The sequence below is a fragment of the Onychomys torridus genome, chromosome 7 (assembly GCF_903995425.1).
Source record: "Onychomys torridus chromosome 7, mOncTor1.1, whole genome shotgun sequence".
NCBI classification, from domain to species: domain Eukaryota; kingdom Metazoa; phylum Chordata; class Mammalia; order Rodentia; family Cricetidae; genus Onychomys; species Onychomys torridus.
In genome coordinates, this window is record NC_050449.1 from 58,908,977 (window position 1) to 58,926,531 (window position 17,555).

Below are 17,555 nucleotides of genomic sequence, written 5' to 3' on the forward strand. Positions count from 1 at the left end.
TCCTTTTCCCAATTAGCCTCCTTTCTATTTTCATGCCTTTTTGATTAATTTTTGGTGACCCAGTGAGTTCACTTAGGATTACTTAGAGGAGCACAGGTGAAGCGTTTTATGTTTGTTTTTGAGACGGTCTCAAATTCAAGCGATCCTGGAATTCACTCTCGTAGCTCAATTGCAACCCTTCCTTAGCTCCCCAAATGCTCGGCCACGAGGTCGTAGACAGAGGCACCAACCCTTTGTCCCAGGAGCCTGAGTTCTGCAGCGATGCTACTTGAGTCCCAATGCAAAATACAGAAGTAGAGTGCTGAGGCTGAGCTGGCTGTGGTCTAAAGCAAAAATGGAACCAGCTGGGAGGCAGTGAGCGCAATCCCAGTTGCAGGGTGCTCAGCTGCTGTAAAAAGGTGTTTGGAGCGCGAAGGCCACGCCCCGTCCACGCCCCTCCGCTAGCAGGCGGACACCGACGGGCGGGCCCGAGGGTGACTGGGGGCGCGCAGCTTGCAGCCCATCGGCTCCAAGACCGGCGTGGCCATCTGCAGCGTCGCCATGTCGTCGGTGTTCGGCAAGCCCCGAGCGGGCAGCGGGCCGCACAGTGTGCCCCTCGAGGTCAACCTGGCCATCCTGGGGCGCCGCGGGGTGGGCAAGTCTGGTGAGTGGCGCGGAGCGCGGAGGATGGGGGCAGCTTCCTCCACGGGCTCCCAGAGACTTGCTTCTCCGGGTGGTTGGGTGAGTTTCTACGACTTTGCTTTTTGCCTCAGTTTCTCCGATGCTGGCTCCCGCTCTCCTCTTGCTGCTTGTATCTGCCTTCAGCGGCTTGCCTGGCTCTTCCTTGTGACTCCCCCTGTTCCCAACAATACTGTCTCTCTTTGTGTTTCTCTTAGGTCCTCCACTCATCTCCTTCCCTGGGACCAGCAGCCAAGTCTTGTCAACTGACACTAAAGAGACCTGTTTGCACTGGTCTCCAGCCCTGGTTCCCCTTTGAACTTAGTGTTACACACACACTTCTTTCAAGAGACTTGATAGAAGTCAGTAGAGATTAGAATTCTCAGGCCTGGGCCACTCCTCTGTTGCCAGCCCTTGGGATTCTGAAACAGACTATTTTCTTATCAAATGTATTTGTTTCAAGCCAGACCCCTCTTGACTTTCTGGAAACGGGAGACTATGGTCCCAGGTGCCAGGAACTTGTCCTTGAGGATCCTGGGTCCTAGGCTACTATCTATTGAGGTAACTGCTGTCACACCTGAACCTTCATTACTTCTAAGAGCCATCCCAGAGACCTCCAAAAGGAGTGTTTGACCTGCCACCTGACTTTAAAGACCCAGGCAGCTGAAGATGGGTCGGCAGCATGTCCAGTGACAGCTAGCTGGCAGTGACCATTAGCTGTGGCTTTCCTTCTCTTTGGCTCTCTGAGATCCCTGGAGAAAGTGTTCTGAGTTTGAATCCAGCACCCCTTGCTCAGAGGGGGGGACCCAGAACACTTTGAAAATTAGCCTGTCCCCAGTGACTCAGTCAATGACTAAATGGATGAAGAAATTTTTAAAATTTATTTATTTATGTATTTATTTATTTATGTATTTATTTTGGTTTTTCAAGACAGGGTTTCTTTGTGTAGCTTTGGAGCCTTTCCTGGATTTCGCTCTGTAGACCAGGCTGACCTCGAACTCACAAAGATCTGCCTGGCTCTGCCTCCCGAGTGCTGGGATTAAAGGTGTGTGTGCCACCACCGCCCGGCTATTTTTTATTTTTGATGCAGAGTCTCATATAGCCCAGGCTGGCCTGGAACTTGCTATGCAACCAAGAATGACCTTGTATTCCTGATTCTCCTGCCTCTGCCTCCCAAGTGCTGGACTTAGAAATGTGTACCACCATTCCTGGTTTATGTAATGCTGGGGATGTAACCCAAGGCTTCATGCCTGGTAGGCAAGCAAGCACTCTACCAACTAGGTTACAGCACCAGAAAGCTTAAAATATGTATTCCTTGGCTATTAGTTTGCAAATTGGCAGTGTTAGGAATCCTTCAAAAAATTTTATTTTTAATCCTGTCAAGAGTCCAGCATAATATATTTGGCTGACCCTTGCCTTTATGTGGCAAGTTCTGACAGAAGCAATCCTGTTAATGCACTCTACAAGGAAGAAAGAACTACTTTTTCAAGGCTTACATTCTCAAGAGCTACCCCAGAGGGGTGTGGGAATCCCACGGAGAGCAAAAGGCCAAGGTATAGAGTACTCAGACTAGACAGTGTTTACTTGAGACACAGTCTGTCCTGGACCTTGCCTGGGAAACTCATGCCCTCAGGGATTCAGACCTTCCTAGCAATAGACAGTCAATTCTTCGCTTGCAGGCTTTGGTCCATGGGCAAAACTGGAGTAAATGCCCCATGCTACAGAACCAATGTGACCTGTCCGTGGTGGGAGACATGTCTTTTCAGTGGGGGTGGGAGGGTGGAGTGGTGTCTCCAGACCTCAGGATAACTAGATGTAGGGTCTTGACTCTGGATTTGGTTGTTCACAGACACCCCTTAGACATGCCTCTCACTGCCTTTCTAGCTCATAATAAGTTTTAGAAAATAATCCCAGGGTGCACGCAATTAGTGGGACTTGGCACCCCATTTCTACACCTTCTGAGCCAATTCCTCTGCTCTGCAGCATGAAGCCCTAGGAGAGCCAAGCTTGGTGTCGGTCGGTCGGTCAGTCCTCCTTAAAGTGAGAGGGACAGTGGCTTGGGGGCTAGCCGCAGAACCAACGGGGGTCTGGCTCACCTCTTTTTTCTGTTTGCAGCCCTGACTGTGAAGTTTCTCACCAAGAGGTTTATCAGCGAATATGACCCCAATTTGGGTAAGAAGCTGCTCCTCTCTGGGCCTTCTGCTGCCTGGGCCCCACCTGGAGGTTCCCCTGGGGCCTCGCCATGGGTGGGCCTTGACTAGCACTGTGCATCTTAGGGGAGAAGGGAAGAATCATGGGGATGATTCAGTGTACACTAGAGAACTTGGAGGGCGGCGGGGGGGGGGGGGGGGGCAGGTCCAGCTCAAGGGCCTGAGACTGTTTGCCCTCAAATAGGCAATGCAACAGACCTTAAAAGAATGTTTTTTCTTAAATAGCACAATGTCCACATCCAAATAGTCACAGTTCTTCAAAATGATCTCTCAGTGTTCTCCCAAGGGCAGCCAGACGAGCTATTTAAGAGATTCTCTGAACCAGGTGCCAGACATTCCTTGAACCAGGGAACGTTTGTTTTCTTTTAGATTTTTTAATTTGTTTTATCTTATGTATAGGAGTATTTTGCCTGCGTGTGTATCTATGCTCCATGTGTGTGCCTGATGCCCATGGAGAGGGCATTGGATCCCCTGGAACTGAAGTGACAGATAGTTGTGAACCACCATGTGGGGGCTAGGAATGGAATCTGGTCCCAGTAACAAGTGTTCTCAACCACTGAGCCATTTTCCTATCCCCCCACAACCCCAAAATTTGTTGCGTAAAGCTAAAGTTGAATATTGGCTCTGCCGTTTATTGGCTTTGTAATTTATTGGCTGAGCTACCATCCCCTCATCTGCCAGGGAGCATAGGCATAGAGCTATCAGAGGGCTGTTGTGAGGATTCGAGGAAGAACACACACTAGGCTAGTGCTTGACCCCAAGAGACTCTCGGTGGCGCCACATGGACTTTTTTCTTCCTCCTTAAATGGCTTCCCATGCATGTTGCTGAGAGTCCACCACACTCGTGAGATCTGTGTTGGGGAACTTATTTGTAACAGAAGGATCCTCCCCTCAAATAAACTCTCACATGCGACCCTAATCCCCAAGATAAACACAATTAGTATCTGATTAGCACCAAAGTCACTTTATTTATTTATAAACTGTCCATTGAGAACAACGAGGTGTCTGAATGAGCTGAGCTGTTTGAAAACAACGTTGAGTTGTTTCCCCATTTATAAAAGTCAAATAGTGTTGGTGGGACCAAAAGGGGAGGGTATGTCTCAGGCACATGTGGCTGAAAGAGGGGTTGGGGATTTAGCTCAGTGGTAGAGCACTTGCCTAGCAAGTGCAAGGCCCTGGGTTCGGTCCTCAGCTCCCGGGGGGGGGGGGGGGGGGGGGGGGGGGGGGGGGGGGGGGAGACATATGGCTAAAACAGCTCTTTATAAGAAAGAAACTGAGGCAGAGGGGACTCGGTGACTTGCCTAACACTACAGAGCACCTCAGGTTCAAAGGAAAGATAAGGTTCACACCCTTCCTGTGAACTGCAGTCTATGGACCCAGAAGTAGAGGTGTATAGGGCATTGGACTCTCTGAGCCTCTATTTCTCCATATGGAGTGTGGGCCAGGGTTGTCTGTGTTGGAGCTGTGTCTTGTTGTGGGCTGTGACTGGAGCTGCTGGGAGCTAGAGACAGCATAGAAGGGGTCTACCTGTTCTCTGCCCTAGGTGGGCAAGGGGCTCTGGGGATGTTCTTGCCTGGCTCATCGGGGAACAGCGTCAGCTTCCTACCGCTTTTGCCTCCATCCTGTTCCCTCAAGGACATGGATGCTCAGGGTGTCTGAAGTGCCACCTGATGAACCATCTGTCAGAACTTCTTTGGTGCCTTTTATAAAATGACTATTTTAAGGATATCAAAGTTCCCAGAGTCAAGGTAGGCTCTACACCACTATGCCTGGGTGAGAAGTTGCCATTCTAGCTCCTGAGGCCAGTCACCCGATGACCTGAGGCTTTATCCAACTTGTATATCTGTGCTAGAATTCCTACAGAATAGGATGCTTCGGGTCAGCCAGCTGAAGGACCAACAGACCCATCATTAGCCAGGGAGCAGCCCAGAAAGCCCAAGTTCAAATTCACCCCCCCCCAATTACTGGAGATTAAACAAACATTGTGATTGATGTATGCTAGGCAGAACTCTACCATTGAATTGTATACCAGCCGCCTCCCATCCCCCAACACACACACACACACACACACACACACTTTTTTCTCCCAGTATTAAGACAGGGTCTCACTACATTGCACAAGCTTGCCTTGAACTTATTCTGTAGCCCAGGCAGGGATTGACCTTGCAATCCTCCTGCCTCAGCCTCCCCAAACAATCTTCCATCTTTCTACAGTGGAGCCAACAGCAGATCAGGAAGGCTACCAGAAAGACTAAGGTTAGAGGAACACTTGTCTTCAGACGAGGCAGGACTTCGCCTGTTTGGAGGGACTGCCTAGAAGGCAAGTTTGGCCAAAAAATAAAAAGTATGAACACAATGTAGGCATCCAGCAACAGCTCTTCTTGGGCCAAATATAGTTAAACATTTGGGGCATATTTTCCATTAGTTTTTTTTTTTTCTCTTTGGATAAGAGCAGCTATTTATCCAAGTCCCCAAAGCAGGCTGGGGACGAAGAGCTGTCTGTGACTCATGTTGGATGTTAGTGGACCTGGCATATGTCCAGGCCTGCCGGGCTGCCAGCGGCCCTCGGGGAGAAGTGTGTGACTACATTCAGCCAGGGATAGGGGTGCTGTTCTCACAGTATCACTGCCAGGAAGGCAGAGAACACCTCAGATCTGCCTAGAGGGGTCACCCAGGGAAAGGTGGGGACTGAGTGTGCTCACATACGTGTGCCAGGGATGGCTGGGAGTAGGAGAAATAGTCAGCGTGCCAGTGACGTTTCTGTATGTGACATTCTGATTTCTTGGGTTTAAAGTCATAAGAACTAAAAAAAGAAAAAAAAAGAAAAAAGAAAAAACAAACTGGTGAAATCCAAATAAGGTCAGTAATTTAGTTCATAGTACAGAACCAACATCAGTTTCCTGGTCTGGCAATTGTGCTGTGGTTATATAAGGCGTAACACTAAGGGAAACAGGGTGAAGAGCATGTAGGAACGCCATTGGTTTGTAACTTCTATGAGTTTAAAATTATTTCTTTATAAAATAAGCGGGTATGAGGGCTACAGATATAACTCAGTTAATAGAGTGCCTGCCATATAAGTGTGAGGGCCTGAGTTCGAGCCCCAGCACCCATGTGAAAAGCTAGGTGTGGTGGCATGTATCTGTAATCCCAGCACTGGGCAAGCAGAAACAGATGGATGGATCCCTAGAGTGGAATGGCCATCCATCCGGTCATTTCAGGATCAGTGAAAGGCCGTGCCTCAAAAAGTAAGGTAGAGGAGTGGGGCTGGAGAGATTGCTCAGTGGTTAGCAGCAATGGCTGCTCTTGCAGAGGCCCCACATCCTGTTTCTAGCATGCATGTCAGACACTCATAACTGGCTATAGCTCTAGTTCCAGGGAATTCAATGCTCTCTTCGGGCCTCTGCGGGCACCAGCACATATGGTGTCTACATGCACACATAAACACATACACACACACACACACACACACACACACACACACACACACCATACCACACACCACACACCACACACACACATAAATAAAATGTAAAACCTCTTTTAAAAAATAATAAAGTTAGGGGCTGGAGAGATGGCTCAGTGGTTAAGAGCACTGACTGCTTATTCTTCCTGAGGTCCCAACACCCATGGCAAAACACTAGTGTACATAAAATAAAAATAAATAAAAGATGGGAATGTCATTCTGTATGCTATGAATATGTTTTGCTCTGATTTGGTTGATAAATAAAATGCTGATTGGCCAGTAGCCAGGCAGGAAGTATAGTATAGTCAGGATAAGCAGAGAAGAGAATTCTGGGAACAGGAAGGCTGAGTCAGGAGTGGCCAGCCAGACACAGAGGAACCAAGATGTGAAGGCAGAACTGAGGAAAGGTACCAAGCCACGTGGCTAAACATAAATAAGAATTATGGGTTAATTTAAGATGTAAGATCTAGCTAGTGAGAAGCCTGAGCCATTAGGCCATACAGTTTGTAATTAATATAAGCCTCTGTGTGTTTATTTGGGTCTGAGCAGCTACAGGACTGAAAGGACTTGGGAGCTGCATGGGCACAGGAAACTTTCAGTTACAGATAAATAAAATAAATAAATTAAAAGAGGCTGAAGAAGACACCAGGTGTCAAACTCTGACCTTCACACATACATGCACACACGAACATGTATACATACATACATACACCACATACTTGCCCAAATAAATACAAGGAGAAAAAAATTACCTGGGAATGTGGACCTGTCCTGTTAACCTTGGAGACCTTCACATTCCTCACTGCCATTTTTAGATACTTATTGTGGGCCAGGCCTCAAGCCTGGAGGACTAAGCAGTCCTCCCACAGTCCTGGGAGATAGGGCTGTTAAACGTACTAGCTCAGGGACAAGCGGAGCAGCAGAGTGAAGGCTTGAAAACTGTTAGCTCTGGCCGGGCAGTGGTGGCCCACACCTTTAATCCCAGCACTGGGGAAGCAGAGGCAGGCGGATCTCTGAGTTTGAGTCCAGCCTGGTCTACAGAGAGAGTTCCAGAACAGCCAGGGCTATAGAGAGAAACCCTGTCTTGGGAAGAAAAAAAAAAAAAAGAAAAAAAGAAAAAAGGAAGAGAGGGAAGAAAACTGTTAGCTCATGCTGTCATAGTGTTCCCATTTGAAAGGAGGATGCACTCCTTGAGAGCAGATGTCTAAATCAGGCAGTTGAAATGTAGTTGAGCTTGGCTTTGGGGGAGGGGTGTGGTGTATGTGTGTGCTGTGTATGTGCAGGAGTGGGTGCAAGTTTGCAGATCTGTATGCACACTGAGGCCAGAAGAGGGCATCAAGCATCTTGCTGTCACTTTCTACTTTATTCCTTGGAGACAGGATCTCCATGAGCACAGGGGTAAGCTGACAGTCAGCAATCCCCCACGATCCTCCTGTCTCAGCCTCACAGTGCAGGGGTTATAGGCATGCACACACCTATGATTGGCTTTTTATGTGGGTGCTGGGGACTTGAACTCAGGTCTTCTTGCTTGTATAGCAATCACTTCTCCCTACTGAGCTTCCCCACCCCCTCCCCTGTTTCCCTTAAGTTGGCTTGGATCCTACATCACCTTGTCTATTTGATAATGATGACTTCTAAAACCTTGGAACTTGTGTGTGAGGTCTGACATGTCATAAGCTTCTCTTTTCCCTTCTCTCCTCTACTACTGAGGGAAGAAGTCCTCTTTGGGGACCCCATGTGGGCAAGGTACTATGGTAAAAGGGACAGACAGTGGAGAAAATTGGGGTTCTTAGAGGAAGCGCCAAGCCTCTGTGGCTGAGCCTATGGGTCATACACTCCACACCACGGGCTGTGTGCATGGATTCAGAAATACCCTGTCCCCTAGAGCATGGTATATAGTGGCCTCTAATGCTTCAAGCCTGAAAAGTGAAGAGAGACAGCGGCCTTGTAGCAGCTCCCAAGGGCCAGTCAAGGCTACACTAGAGTCCAGCACAGGAGGTAGCTGGGACATTGACTTTGAGTGCCATGCCTCTGACCTGGCTGACCATCTGTGTTGCAGAGGACACTTACAGCTCTGAGGAGACTGTGGACCACCAACCTGTCCACCTGAGGGTCATGGACACTGCAGATCTGGTAACCTTATCCCCATTCCCCACCATCCCCCAGAGAGGGCAGTGAGCCAGTGAAGTCTACCGAGTTCTGACCTCATGAGGGAGGAATTGGATCCCTTTAGGCTCCAGTTTGCTGTGTGGCCCTGAATGGGGCTCTGACTTTTCTGGGCCTGAATCTTTCATTTGCCATATGAGAAGGGTGATTGCTGACATCAGCCCAGATATCCTATGCTAGGAGGCTAAGCATGCACATGTGCAAACTTATTTACACAAACACTCCTACCCAGAGCCTGTTAGCCTGTCTCCTCAACATAACTCTCCATGTCCTCCCCATTCCCTGACATGGCTAGAGTCTGTTCCCAGAGACCAAAGGGGCAGTATGGACCTGACCCAAAAGCAGCAGTATCCAGGGACAGTAGGGCCTTGGAAGACCATGCCAGAATCTTTGACTCAGTGCCCAAGGGGCCAAGGTCTCCAAGTCTCTGGCTGGGTGGTGGGAGGGAGGTTCATGAGACAATGTCTCTTTTCACACCAAGCCAAATTCACACTGAAGTGCCCCTGTGCAAAGAGGTCCTGCTGGGAACAATGTACAAAGATTCAGGAGTTGGAAAGGGCAGCCCAGGTGAAGGCCTCCCCCCGCCCCAAGTTCTGCCTCTGAGGTAGATTCCTCTCCTTCACTCCAGGACACCCCCAGGAACTGTGAGCGCTATCTAAACTGGGCCCATGCCTTCCTGGTGGTATATAGTGTTGACAGTCGACAGAGTTTTGAGGGCAGCAGCAGCTACCTGGAGTTGCTGGCCTTGCATGCCAAGGAGACACAGCGTGGCTACCCTGCCCTGCTGTTGGGTAACAAACTGGACATGGCCCAGTACAGGTGAGTGCAGACGTCTTAGCCCTCTCCTCTAAAGCTTGCTTCCTTATGGATGCAGAATGACATCCTTGGCGACCACTGCTGCCCAAGATCGGCGGCGCCCTCAACTTCAGGTAGAGGGATTGTGCACTGGGAGTTTGTCTTCTCGGCAGCCGGTGATGGAAGGGAAGGACATCTGGGCCACTTAGGACATGGGCTGGATCCCCAAAGGCAAGAAAGAAGGCACCCCTTCCTTTCAGGAGTCTTGGTGGTCTCTTATATCAGCCATTTGGTGCCCAACTCCAGTCCCAAGGAGGAGGTCTAATTTGCTCCTTGGATCAGGTGACTGCTGTAGTCCAACCAGCCCTTGCCCTGTCCAGGCACAGCACCCCAGGCTTGTTGCTACAGTAGGCTGCTGAGGGCAGGCCTCTCTTAGAAAGGCTTGGACTTGAACCAGAGGTCACAGATTGGGCCAGAGGGCAGATCACCACAGAATGCTACAGCCATATTTTTCTTGGCTGGCACAATGTTTTAAATGACTTGGAATTGGAACGCTTTGAGGTGGGGCCTGCTTCCTTCAGCTGACCACAGGCCTCACCACTCCCTGTGGTTTCTACCTCCACCCTCCCCACACATCCAAGTCACCCGCCAAGCCCTAAGGCCCTTGACACCCAAGGCCTACACTTGAGCAATCGAACTGAAACTCTCCAACGTGGCCATTGTTCCATGTGGCCAGTCCACCTGCTGGGTGTAGCACTCACCGTCCACCAACTTCCTACTTCTGTTTTTGCTCTTGACTTGTTCTTGCTCTCCCAGACCCCAGAGGCCCAGTGACTGAGGTTGGGTTTGTTCAGATTAGGTCACACAGGCAGAGGGAGAAGGGAGTTGTGGTTTCCTTCTCGAAAGGTAACTGTGATGGTATGGGGCCTTCTTCACGGGTGGTCCAACCTACAGACCAAGGAAAATTGCATCTTGGAGAATCAGGGAAGTCCTACAGTGGGTAAATCACTGAAGGTGGTCCTGAACTATCTTGGAACCTGGAAGAGAGATGGGAAGACCGGACTGTGTATAGAAAGGAGAGTGCTCTGTATGACACGGGGTTGTGGGGGGTGACTATAGAATATTGTTTTAACCCCAGGGTTTCCCAAAGAGATTGTTGAAAATGGTTTGCAAGCAAGTGACCGGGAATCCAGGTTTGAATAAAACAGCCCTGGTTCCCTGGGTACAAGACGTGACAGTTTCCCCCACTGTTCAGCTGAACACTAATAGGTCAGGGCTCCTGTCTCCTGTCCCCTTGCACCTGCCGAATCAGCCTTGGCCCAGAAACGTTTCCCCACTACTTCTTACCCTGGTATCCCCTCCCATCTTGGGCTGTGCCATGGTCCTCAGGGATGGCGGTTGGAGCAGCTCATCAATGGGTGGTGGTGAGCAGGATTCAGCTGGTACAGCCTTGGCCTCAAGACCCGAGGAGTCCCCGTCTGGACATACGAGCTTCCCAAGAGCCAATCTTCATTTTTTTCTCCACCTCCATTCTCATGGGTTCCAGTCAGACATTCCTAGAGACCTTCCACTTACAAACATCTGTCCTGTCATCACAGGAGGCCAAGAGAAGCAAACAGGAGTGCGTGCAGCCCTGCCCTGTTCCTCTGTTCTCCTAACACTGTACTCTCTGCTGGCCCTCACCTGGACAAGCAGACAAAACACCCATGAGTCTGCCAGTAACAGGCTTCCTGAGTAATCTGAGGGGTGCGCCCCCCACTTCAGTGCAAACAGACGCTCTTTTCTAATACTGGTTCCTTAAGCCGGGGTTCTTTTCTAATACTGGTTCCTCAAGACAGGTCTCCTCAGGAAATGGCCAGGGTGGAGACAGGCAATGGCTTTCTTCCTTTGGCCATAGGCAGAGTCTAGCATGGGAGAATGTGGCTCGTCTTTTCTCTTTTCTTCATATGCATTCCTAAATTCCAGCTTTGGCAACATCAGCTGCCATTTATTGAGAGCTGAATCTGTGCCGGGTAATTACACTAAGCACGCCATGCAAATGGTCTTGCTTAGCCCTAACGGCCTGCAGAGGTGGGTGCCATTCTCCTGCCGTACTGATGAGAAAACAAATTCAGAGGGTGAAGATGGGTCCAGACCACCGAGTGGGGAGATGGGTGTGGGACCCTCCCTGCCTGACTTGGAATGTCATTCTCCTGACTGCCTCACCCTGCTTCCTCGCCAGGCAGGTCACCAAGGCTGAGGGTGCGGCTTTGGCAGGCAGGTTCGGATGCCTGTTTTTTGAGGTCTCTGCCTGCCTGGACTTTGAGCATGTGCAGCATGTCTTCCATGAGGCGGTACGGGAGGTGCGACGGGAGCTGGAGAAGAGCCCCATGGGCCGGCCCCTCTTTATCTCTGAGGAGAAAGCCCTATCTCACCAGACCCCGCTCACAGCCCGACATGGGCTGACCAGCTGCACTTTCAACACTCTGTCCACTATCAGCCTGAAGGAGATGCCCACTGTGGCCCAGGCCAAGCTGGTCACTGTGAAGTCGTCCCGGGCCCAGAGCAAGCGCAAGGCACCCACCTTGACCCTACTGAAGGGCTTCAAGATCTTTTGAGGATCCTTCTGCAGAAACCTTAGGCTCGGCTGATGTTTGGGGCTGCAGGGCAGGGGCTGGGCTTACCTTCTGATGAACCAGAGGCCCTTATGCCCGGGTCCATAGCAGACTCCACCTCCAGCACCATGCAGTCCCTACACGCTCACTGTGTGAGCCAGAGGGACAGGCAGGTATGCCGCTGAGTCCCTCCCGGCCTTGGGCTTCATGGTGACCTCTGCATCCACCACCCTGGAGAGAAGCTGCCCCTGTTACAAACCAGAGACCTGGAACCTTTATCCAAGCAGAAAGGAACTACAGTGCATATCCTGGGCCATGACTCTCGCCTGCTCTGGCCACTGCTAGCCGGCTGCAGCCCCTGTTCAAAGCAGCTTTGTCTATGTGAAAGCTTGTAACAGTCTACAGGATGGCTGGCCCCAGGCCCTACTGCCACCTGGTGGTAGAAAGAGGTGGGGCACTTGTCCGGAGGCCCAAAGCTGGTCCTCCCATGTCTTCTGACCTCTTAAAAGCCCAGGCTACAAACCTTACTTACAGTTTATCCAAGAAAAATTCAGTTAAAATAATCCTGTGGGAAATCCTGGATAGGGCAACGAAATCTGGATGGAAGCATTTCAGCACTTGCCTCTCAATGAAGGGTGTGGAGAGGGGCTGTGGATTGTCCAGGCTAGGGAGCCTCTGGCATTTTTTTCCACCAGCCTTTGTGGGGGGCTCTTGTGACCACTTTATTAGTAGACATTCCTCCCCAGGATCACCCTTCTTGAGCTTAATGACTAAGGCTGCAGAAAGTCATTCTCCACAGGTAGGTGTATGGTTTGGTTGGACCTAGGACCCTCAGCAATGGATCTGAGTTTTCTAAGCTCACTTTGGGAAGACAGATCCCAATATGTTTGGGATTAATAAGGTGGACTTTGGCATCAACCATTTGGTGTTTTACCAAGTCTCAGATGTGAGAAGACTGTCTGGCTACAGCTGTTTCTTACTGTTTACCACAAACTCTAGAAGAGCTGGTTCAGGAGGGGCATCAGATGGGCTGAGCCAGGCATCCTAACCTAGGAAGCTTGCTCCTTCTGCACGTAGCCAACAGACCCAGGAGCTTGGACTGAAAATCTCTCTAACCCAGTCTTCAGCTCTGTTCTATAGCTGGAGATGCTGAGGTCAGGAGAAGGCTGTGAACTACTCAAGAGCATGTACTACAAGCCCTGACACTGATCCTGACCAACAGGCCAGATCTGAACTTTGTACTTTTTATTTCTTTGAGACAGAGTCTCTTTATTATGTAGCTTTGGCTGTTGTGGAACTCGCCCAGGCTTGAGTTGAACTCACAGAGATCCACCCGCCTCAGCTTTCCAAGTGCTGGAATTAAGGCTCCCACCGCACACACGACTTTGTACATTTGATCCAAGCCACTTGTGAGCTGAGGAATATTATTTTAAGCTATTTGTTTATGTTGCATTTGTTTAACTGTGAAGCTGTGTTACTGCACCTGTCTAAAACACCTGATGGTCTAATAAAGAACTGAACAGCCAATAGCAAGGCAGGAGAAAGGATAGGTGGGTCTGGCAGGCAGAAAGGATATATAGGAGAAATCTGGGGGAAAGAGAGAGAGATGTAGCCAGAGAAAGAGGTGGACTCCAGGGGCCAGCTACCCAGCTACCCAGCTACCCAGCAAGCCATGGAATCAGAGTAAGATTTACAGAAGTAAGAGAACAGGAAAATCCCAGAGGAAAAAGGTAGACGGGGATAATTTAAGAAAAGCTGGCTAGAAACAAGCCAAGCTAAGGCCGGGCATTTATAATTAAGAATAAGCCTCTGTGTGTGATTTATTTGGGAGCTGGGTGGCAGGCCCCCAAAAAGAGCAAAACAAACAACAACACTTGTGTGCGCTTCATAGACTACCATCATTTGAACCAACCCTTCACTTCCAACTGCCCCCCTGGAGAAGCACTTTAATAAAAAAATTTTTAAATAAAGAATTTTCATTTGTGTGTAGTTTGTTTATTGTGTTTGCTAAAAATAAGTTAGGCTGCTTGGAGGGTAGTGTCTAACCTGAGGGGTTTGAGGCCACAGAGCTGAGTTCAGATCACAGTCATGTGTGTGGATGGGGTAGTGTGTTTCCTCAACACTCACTAGCTCTCGGTTTCCTGTGGATCTGGTAGAAAGACCTGTGGTGCAGCTTTCTCATTCAACTCGATTTCCTCCTCTGAGATCAGCGTCTCTCTGAGGTTGCTCAGGCTGCTGTTTTCTTTCACTCTGGAATCATCTAGGTGCGGGGCTTGTGGTGTTTCTTTGTCTTGTGGCTGCTTCTTTCTATTTCTGGGAGGAGAGGAAATGGTGTTGACCAGGGATATTGAGTGGTTGGGTCGGGACTCAACAGTTAGTGAGCTTGAGGGAAGATCCTCTGTGCAGAAGTGAGGATGGCTGAGAGGCTCCCACTTCCATATCTACTATCATCTCTCTGCAGGGGTACCCAGGAGCTAAGCTTTGCTTGCCAGCCCTTCTTCCCCTTAGGGATGAGGAAGCATATGAGGGCAAAGAAGCACCCTGTTGTCCATCCAGGTCTGCCCATTCTGAGCCCTGTGTCCACACTATCCTGGCCCCAAGGCTGTCATCTTAGGACAGGTCCTCACCCTCCATGCTCGATCCTTGAGATGCTACCAGAAATCCCTAACTAACCTTCTGTCTGTCACTCTGCTTCTTTCTCCAAACAGGTTCCCCCACACCTTCAATCATGCATGTAAAGACACAACCCTACACATGGCTCCTACTTCCTCCACCTGACGGTCTTTTCACTAATTCTTGAAAAAATCTCCTCTCTCCAAGCTGATTTTCTCAAGGAACTCCTGGGCTTCCTGCAGGCCATGGTGGAAAGGGCCTGAGCACCAGATAATCTACATGGCCCACAGGGGAGCAGGCCTGTATTTGCTGCTCCTGTGGACAGCCACCTTGTCTCAGCTGAGTTTGCTAAGAGGGATGCTTCCTGACAGGGTAAGAGGGGCTGGGACCACTTAAAGGATGACACCCTTCTGAGCCATTCCAACTTGCTAGCCAGGGCTAGGGGGTCATAACTGGGGCAGCTGCCGGGTTGTTTAATAGCTTTGCTCCCTGACAGCTGCCACCGAAGGATGAAGAGCCAGTTTCCCTAAGTGATTCCTTCTTAGATTGCCATCTAGGAAGGGATCCCCACTCCCACCTCTGGAGACCCACTCTAGACCAGCTCCTCACCTGTTTGCCAGGATGCTCCTTCTCAGGAGGACCATGCTGATCACCACCACCAGGGCTGCCAAAACCAGGATGGAGTAATTCCAAGGAGCCGCTGAGGAGGGACACACAGACAGACAAATCCTCAGGCCAGGTGCCACTCAGACCTACTCACAGCTGCAGCTTGGGCTCAGGCCCATCTCGGATCATTCATTTGTCCCCTGCTATGGAGAACCCTATCATGACCCCTTGCTCTGAGGGAACTCCCTGACTGACCACTGGCTGGATGAATGGAGTGGAGCCAGGCTCTCTGCTCTGGACCAGCCCTGATCTTATGGGGGAGATGGCACTGTGTTTGGATACTAGCTGGGTAAAAGGGAGGTGTGAGCGGCAAGGAGGAGGTGGGTCACCTTGAACTCCAGTCTTCAATGTTACTGCCTTTAGGAAAAGAAGGAAGAAAGAGAGAGGGAGAGTGTGACAGCCTGACTGGGTGCAGTGACTGTCTGCCACGGGCACCAGGTAAAGTGGCAGGTTGGTTGGGCTGTGAATGCTCAGGATGTGTCAAACCATCTCCAAGCGAGGCAGGCTCCCTGCACACAGCTTTCCCTCCCCCTGGCAGGAAAGGTCCTCCACCAAATGATCTGACAGTGAATTCCTTCCCTTCTTTGCAGGGTTTTCCCCACAGCAAGCCCTCATCAGAGTGAGCCATTCCTCGATCTCACTATCTACCTCGATGCATAATCCTACCCCACCCCCACCACACACACACTGTATTGAGGGTTGAATTTAGGGATTCCTTGAATGCTAGCCAATCACTTCACCACTGAGTGCCAAACTCTTTTTAAATTCTGAGACAGGGTTTCACTAAGTTGCCCAGGCTGGACTTCAACTCTGTGTGGCTCATGCAGGCCTCAAACTTGGGGTCATCATGGCTGGGCCTCTTGTGTAGCTAGGGCTCTGGGCTACCAGGCCAGCTGGCTTCTTTTTCACTGTGCACCGGGAACATATTATACTTTTAGTTGTTGGTTTCTGTTCTATGTCCTCTACTAGAATGGACAACTCTGTGTGGGTAGCGACTTGTGTTTGGTTCACTGCTGTAACCCCAGTGCTAGGGACTGTGCCTAGCACACAGGACAGTTTAATAAGTAGTAGAGGTGAGTGATAGCTATGTGGCCCACACCCTGAGAAAAGGCGAGTGGGTGAGCTCAGCTAGCCCCTCTTGATGAGATGTCTAGCCTCGCTCCCTTTTGAAGAAAATGTGCCACTTGGTGGGGTAGAAGAGACAGTGCCAAACTGCTCCCACCCTCCCACCCCCCATCACTTACCATCTTCTACACGAAAAACCCAAATCATTTCTTCCAGAAGTTCCTGGGGCACCTCAGGACTGGCTGCAGCTCCCTCCACACTGTGGTCCATGTTTTTGCTCTTGGTTGAGATGTTTCTGGGCTGTGAACAAACAAGTCTTGAGACCCCAGCGGTCCTCCTGGCCTCTCAGGTTCTGGCCTCTGAGCAGACAATGCTGGCAACAGCAGACAGCACACCCTGCCCCTGGTTTGCCTTTCCGCCGTGTCCAAAACCATCCGTGTTGTAACAGCCCAGTGTTAGGACAGCAAGAGCCTGAACTGAAGCCGAGTGTGCCAGTGGACAAAATACCAATGTTCAGGAGACTGAGTCAGGAGGATTGGCAGGCTCGTTCAAGGCCTGGGTAACATGGAGGGTTCCAGATCAGCATGAACTACATAGAGACATCCTGTCACAATAAGTGATTGACAGGCAAGTTCCTGGGAAGAAGTGTGTCTTACAAAGCTGATCACCAACTAGAACCTCTGTGTGCAAAGGTTGGAATGTTACAAGTCCAGAGCCAAATTATCTTGGACCATCTTTAGCCCCCTCAATAGCCATGTATTACCTGTCTCCAGGTATGACCTAGAATCTTTGTGACTATCAGGTAAATCCTTTGGAATGTGCAAACAGACCCCTAGCTTCCACCACCCAGAAGGCTAAGAATGTGCTTCAAGAGCATCTAGGTTTACAGCAGAGGCGTCCTTGATTTTCTGTAACCTGCCTACCCAATGTTTACAGAGATGCATTCGTAAAGTGTCTTGACTTGTGACTTTCATTACTATAAAACTTCATGAGGCCCTTGGGAGGCAGAGGCAGGAGGATCGCTGTGAGTTTAAGGCCAGCTTGGTCACCACAACAAGGTCCTGGCCAGCCAGGGCTCCAGACTGAGACACTCCCCTCCCATGCCCATCCCTCTCAAAACAACAACCCATCATGAAACTGGTACCACTTGGAACATGGAATTAGGGTAACTGGGATCTGTGTTCCTGGGCCCTGGTCACTTGTATTTGGCTCCAGGATAAACCATTTCTTATTCTCTTTGAGGTGAGATTTGTGGATTTTTTTTTCCATGATAGCTAGATGATAGATAGACAACATGGAAAAAAATAAGAATGTGACCCCAGGAGC

The 17,555-nt window shown here is 50.0% G+C and overlaps 2 protein-coding genes across 2 annotated transcripts; one reads left to right on the top strand and one right to left on the bottom strand.

Moving 5' to 3' along the window:
* The first annotated feature begins 507 nt into the window (after window positions 1-507).
* On the top strand, window positions 508-13,164 carry Rasl12 (RAS like family 12). Its single transcript, XM_036193150.1, has 5 exons — window positions 508-643; window positions 2,773-2,829; window positions 8,390-8,463; window positions 9,125-9,315; window positions 11,513-13,164. Exons 1-5 carry the CDS (start codon window positions 541-543, stop codon window positions 11,886-11,888), a joined length of 801 nt encoding a protein of 266 aa, XP_036049043.1. The 5' UTR covers window positions 508-540; the 3' UTR covers window positions 11,889-13,164.
* Window positions 13,165-14,011: 847 nt separating this feature from the next.
* On the bottom strand, window positions 14,012-16,499 carry Slc51b (solute carrier family 51 subunit beta). Its single transcript, XM_036193151.1, has 3 exons — window positions 16,409-16,499; window positions 15,108-15,198; window positions 14,012-14,198 (listed from the first exon to the last, which is right to left on the bottom strand). Exons 1-3 carry the CDS (start codon window positions 16,497-16,499, stop codon window positions 14,012-14,014), a joined length of 369 nt encoding a protein of 122 aa, XP_036049044.1.
* Between the last annotated feature and the right edge of the window lie 1,056 nt (window positions 16,500-17,555).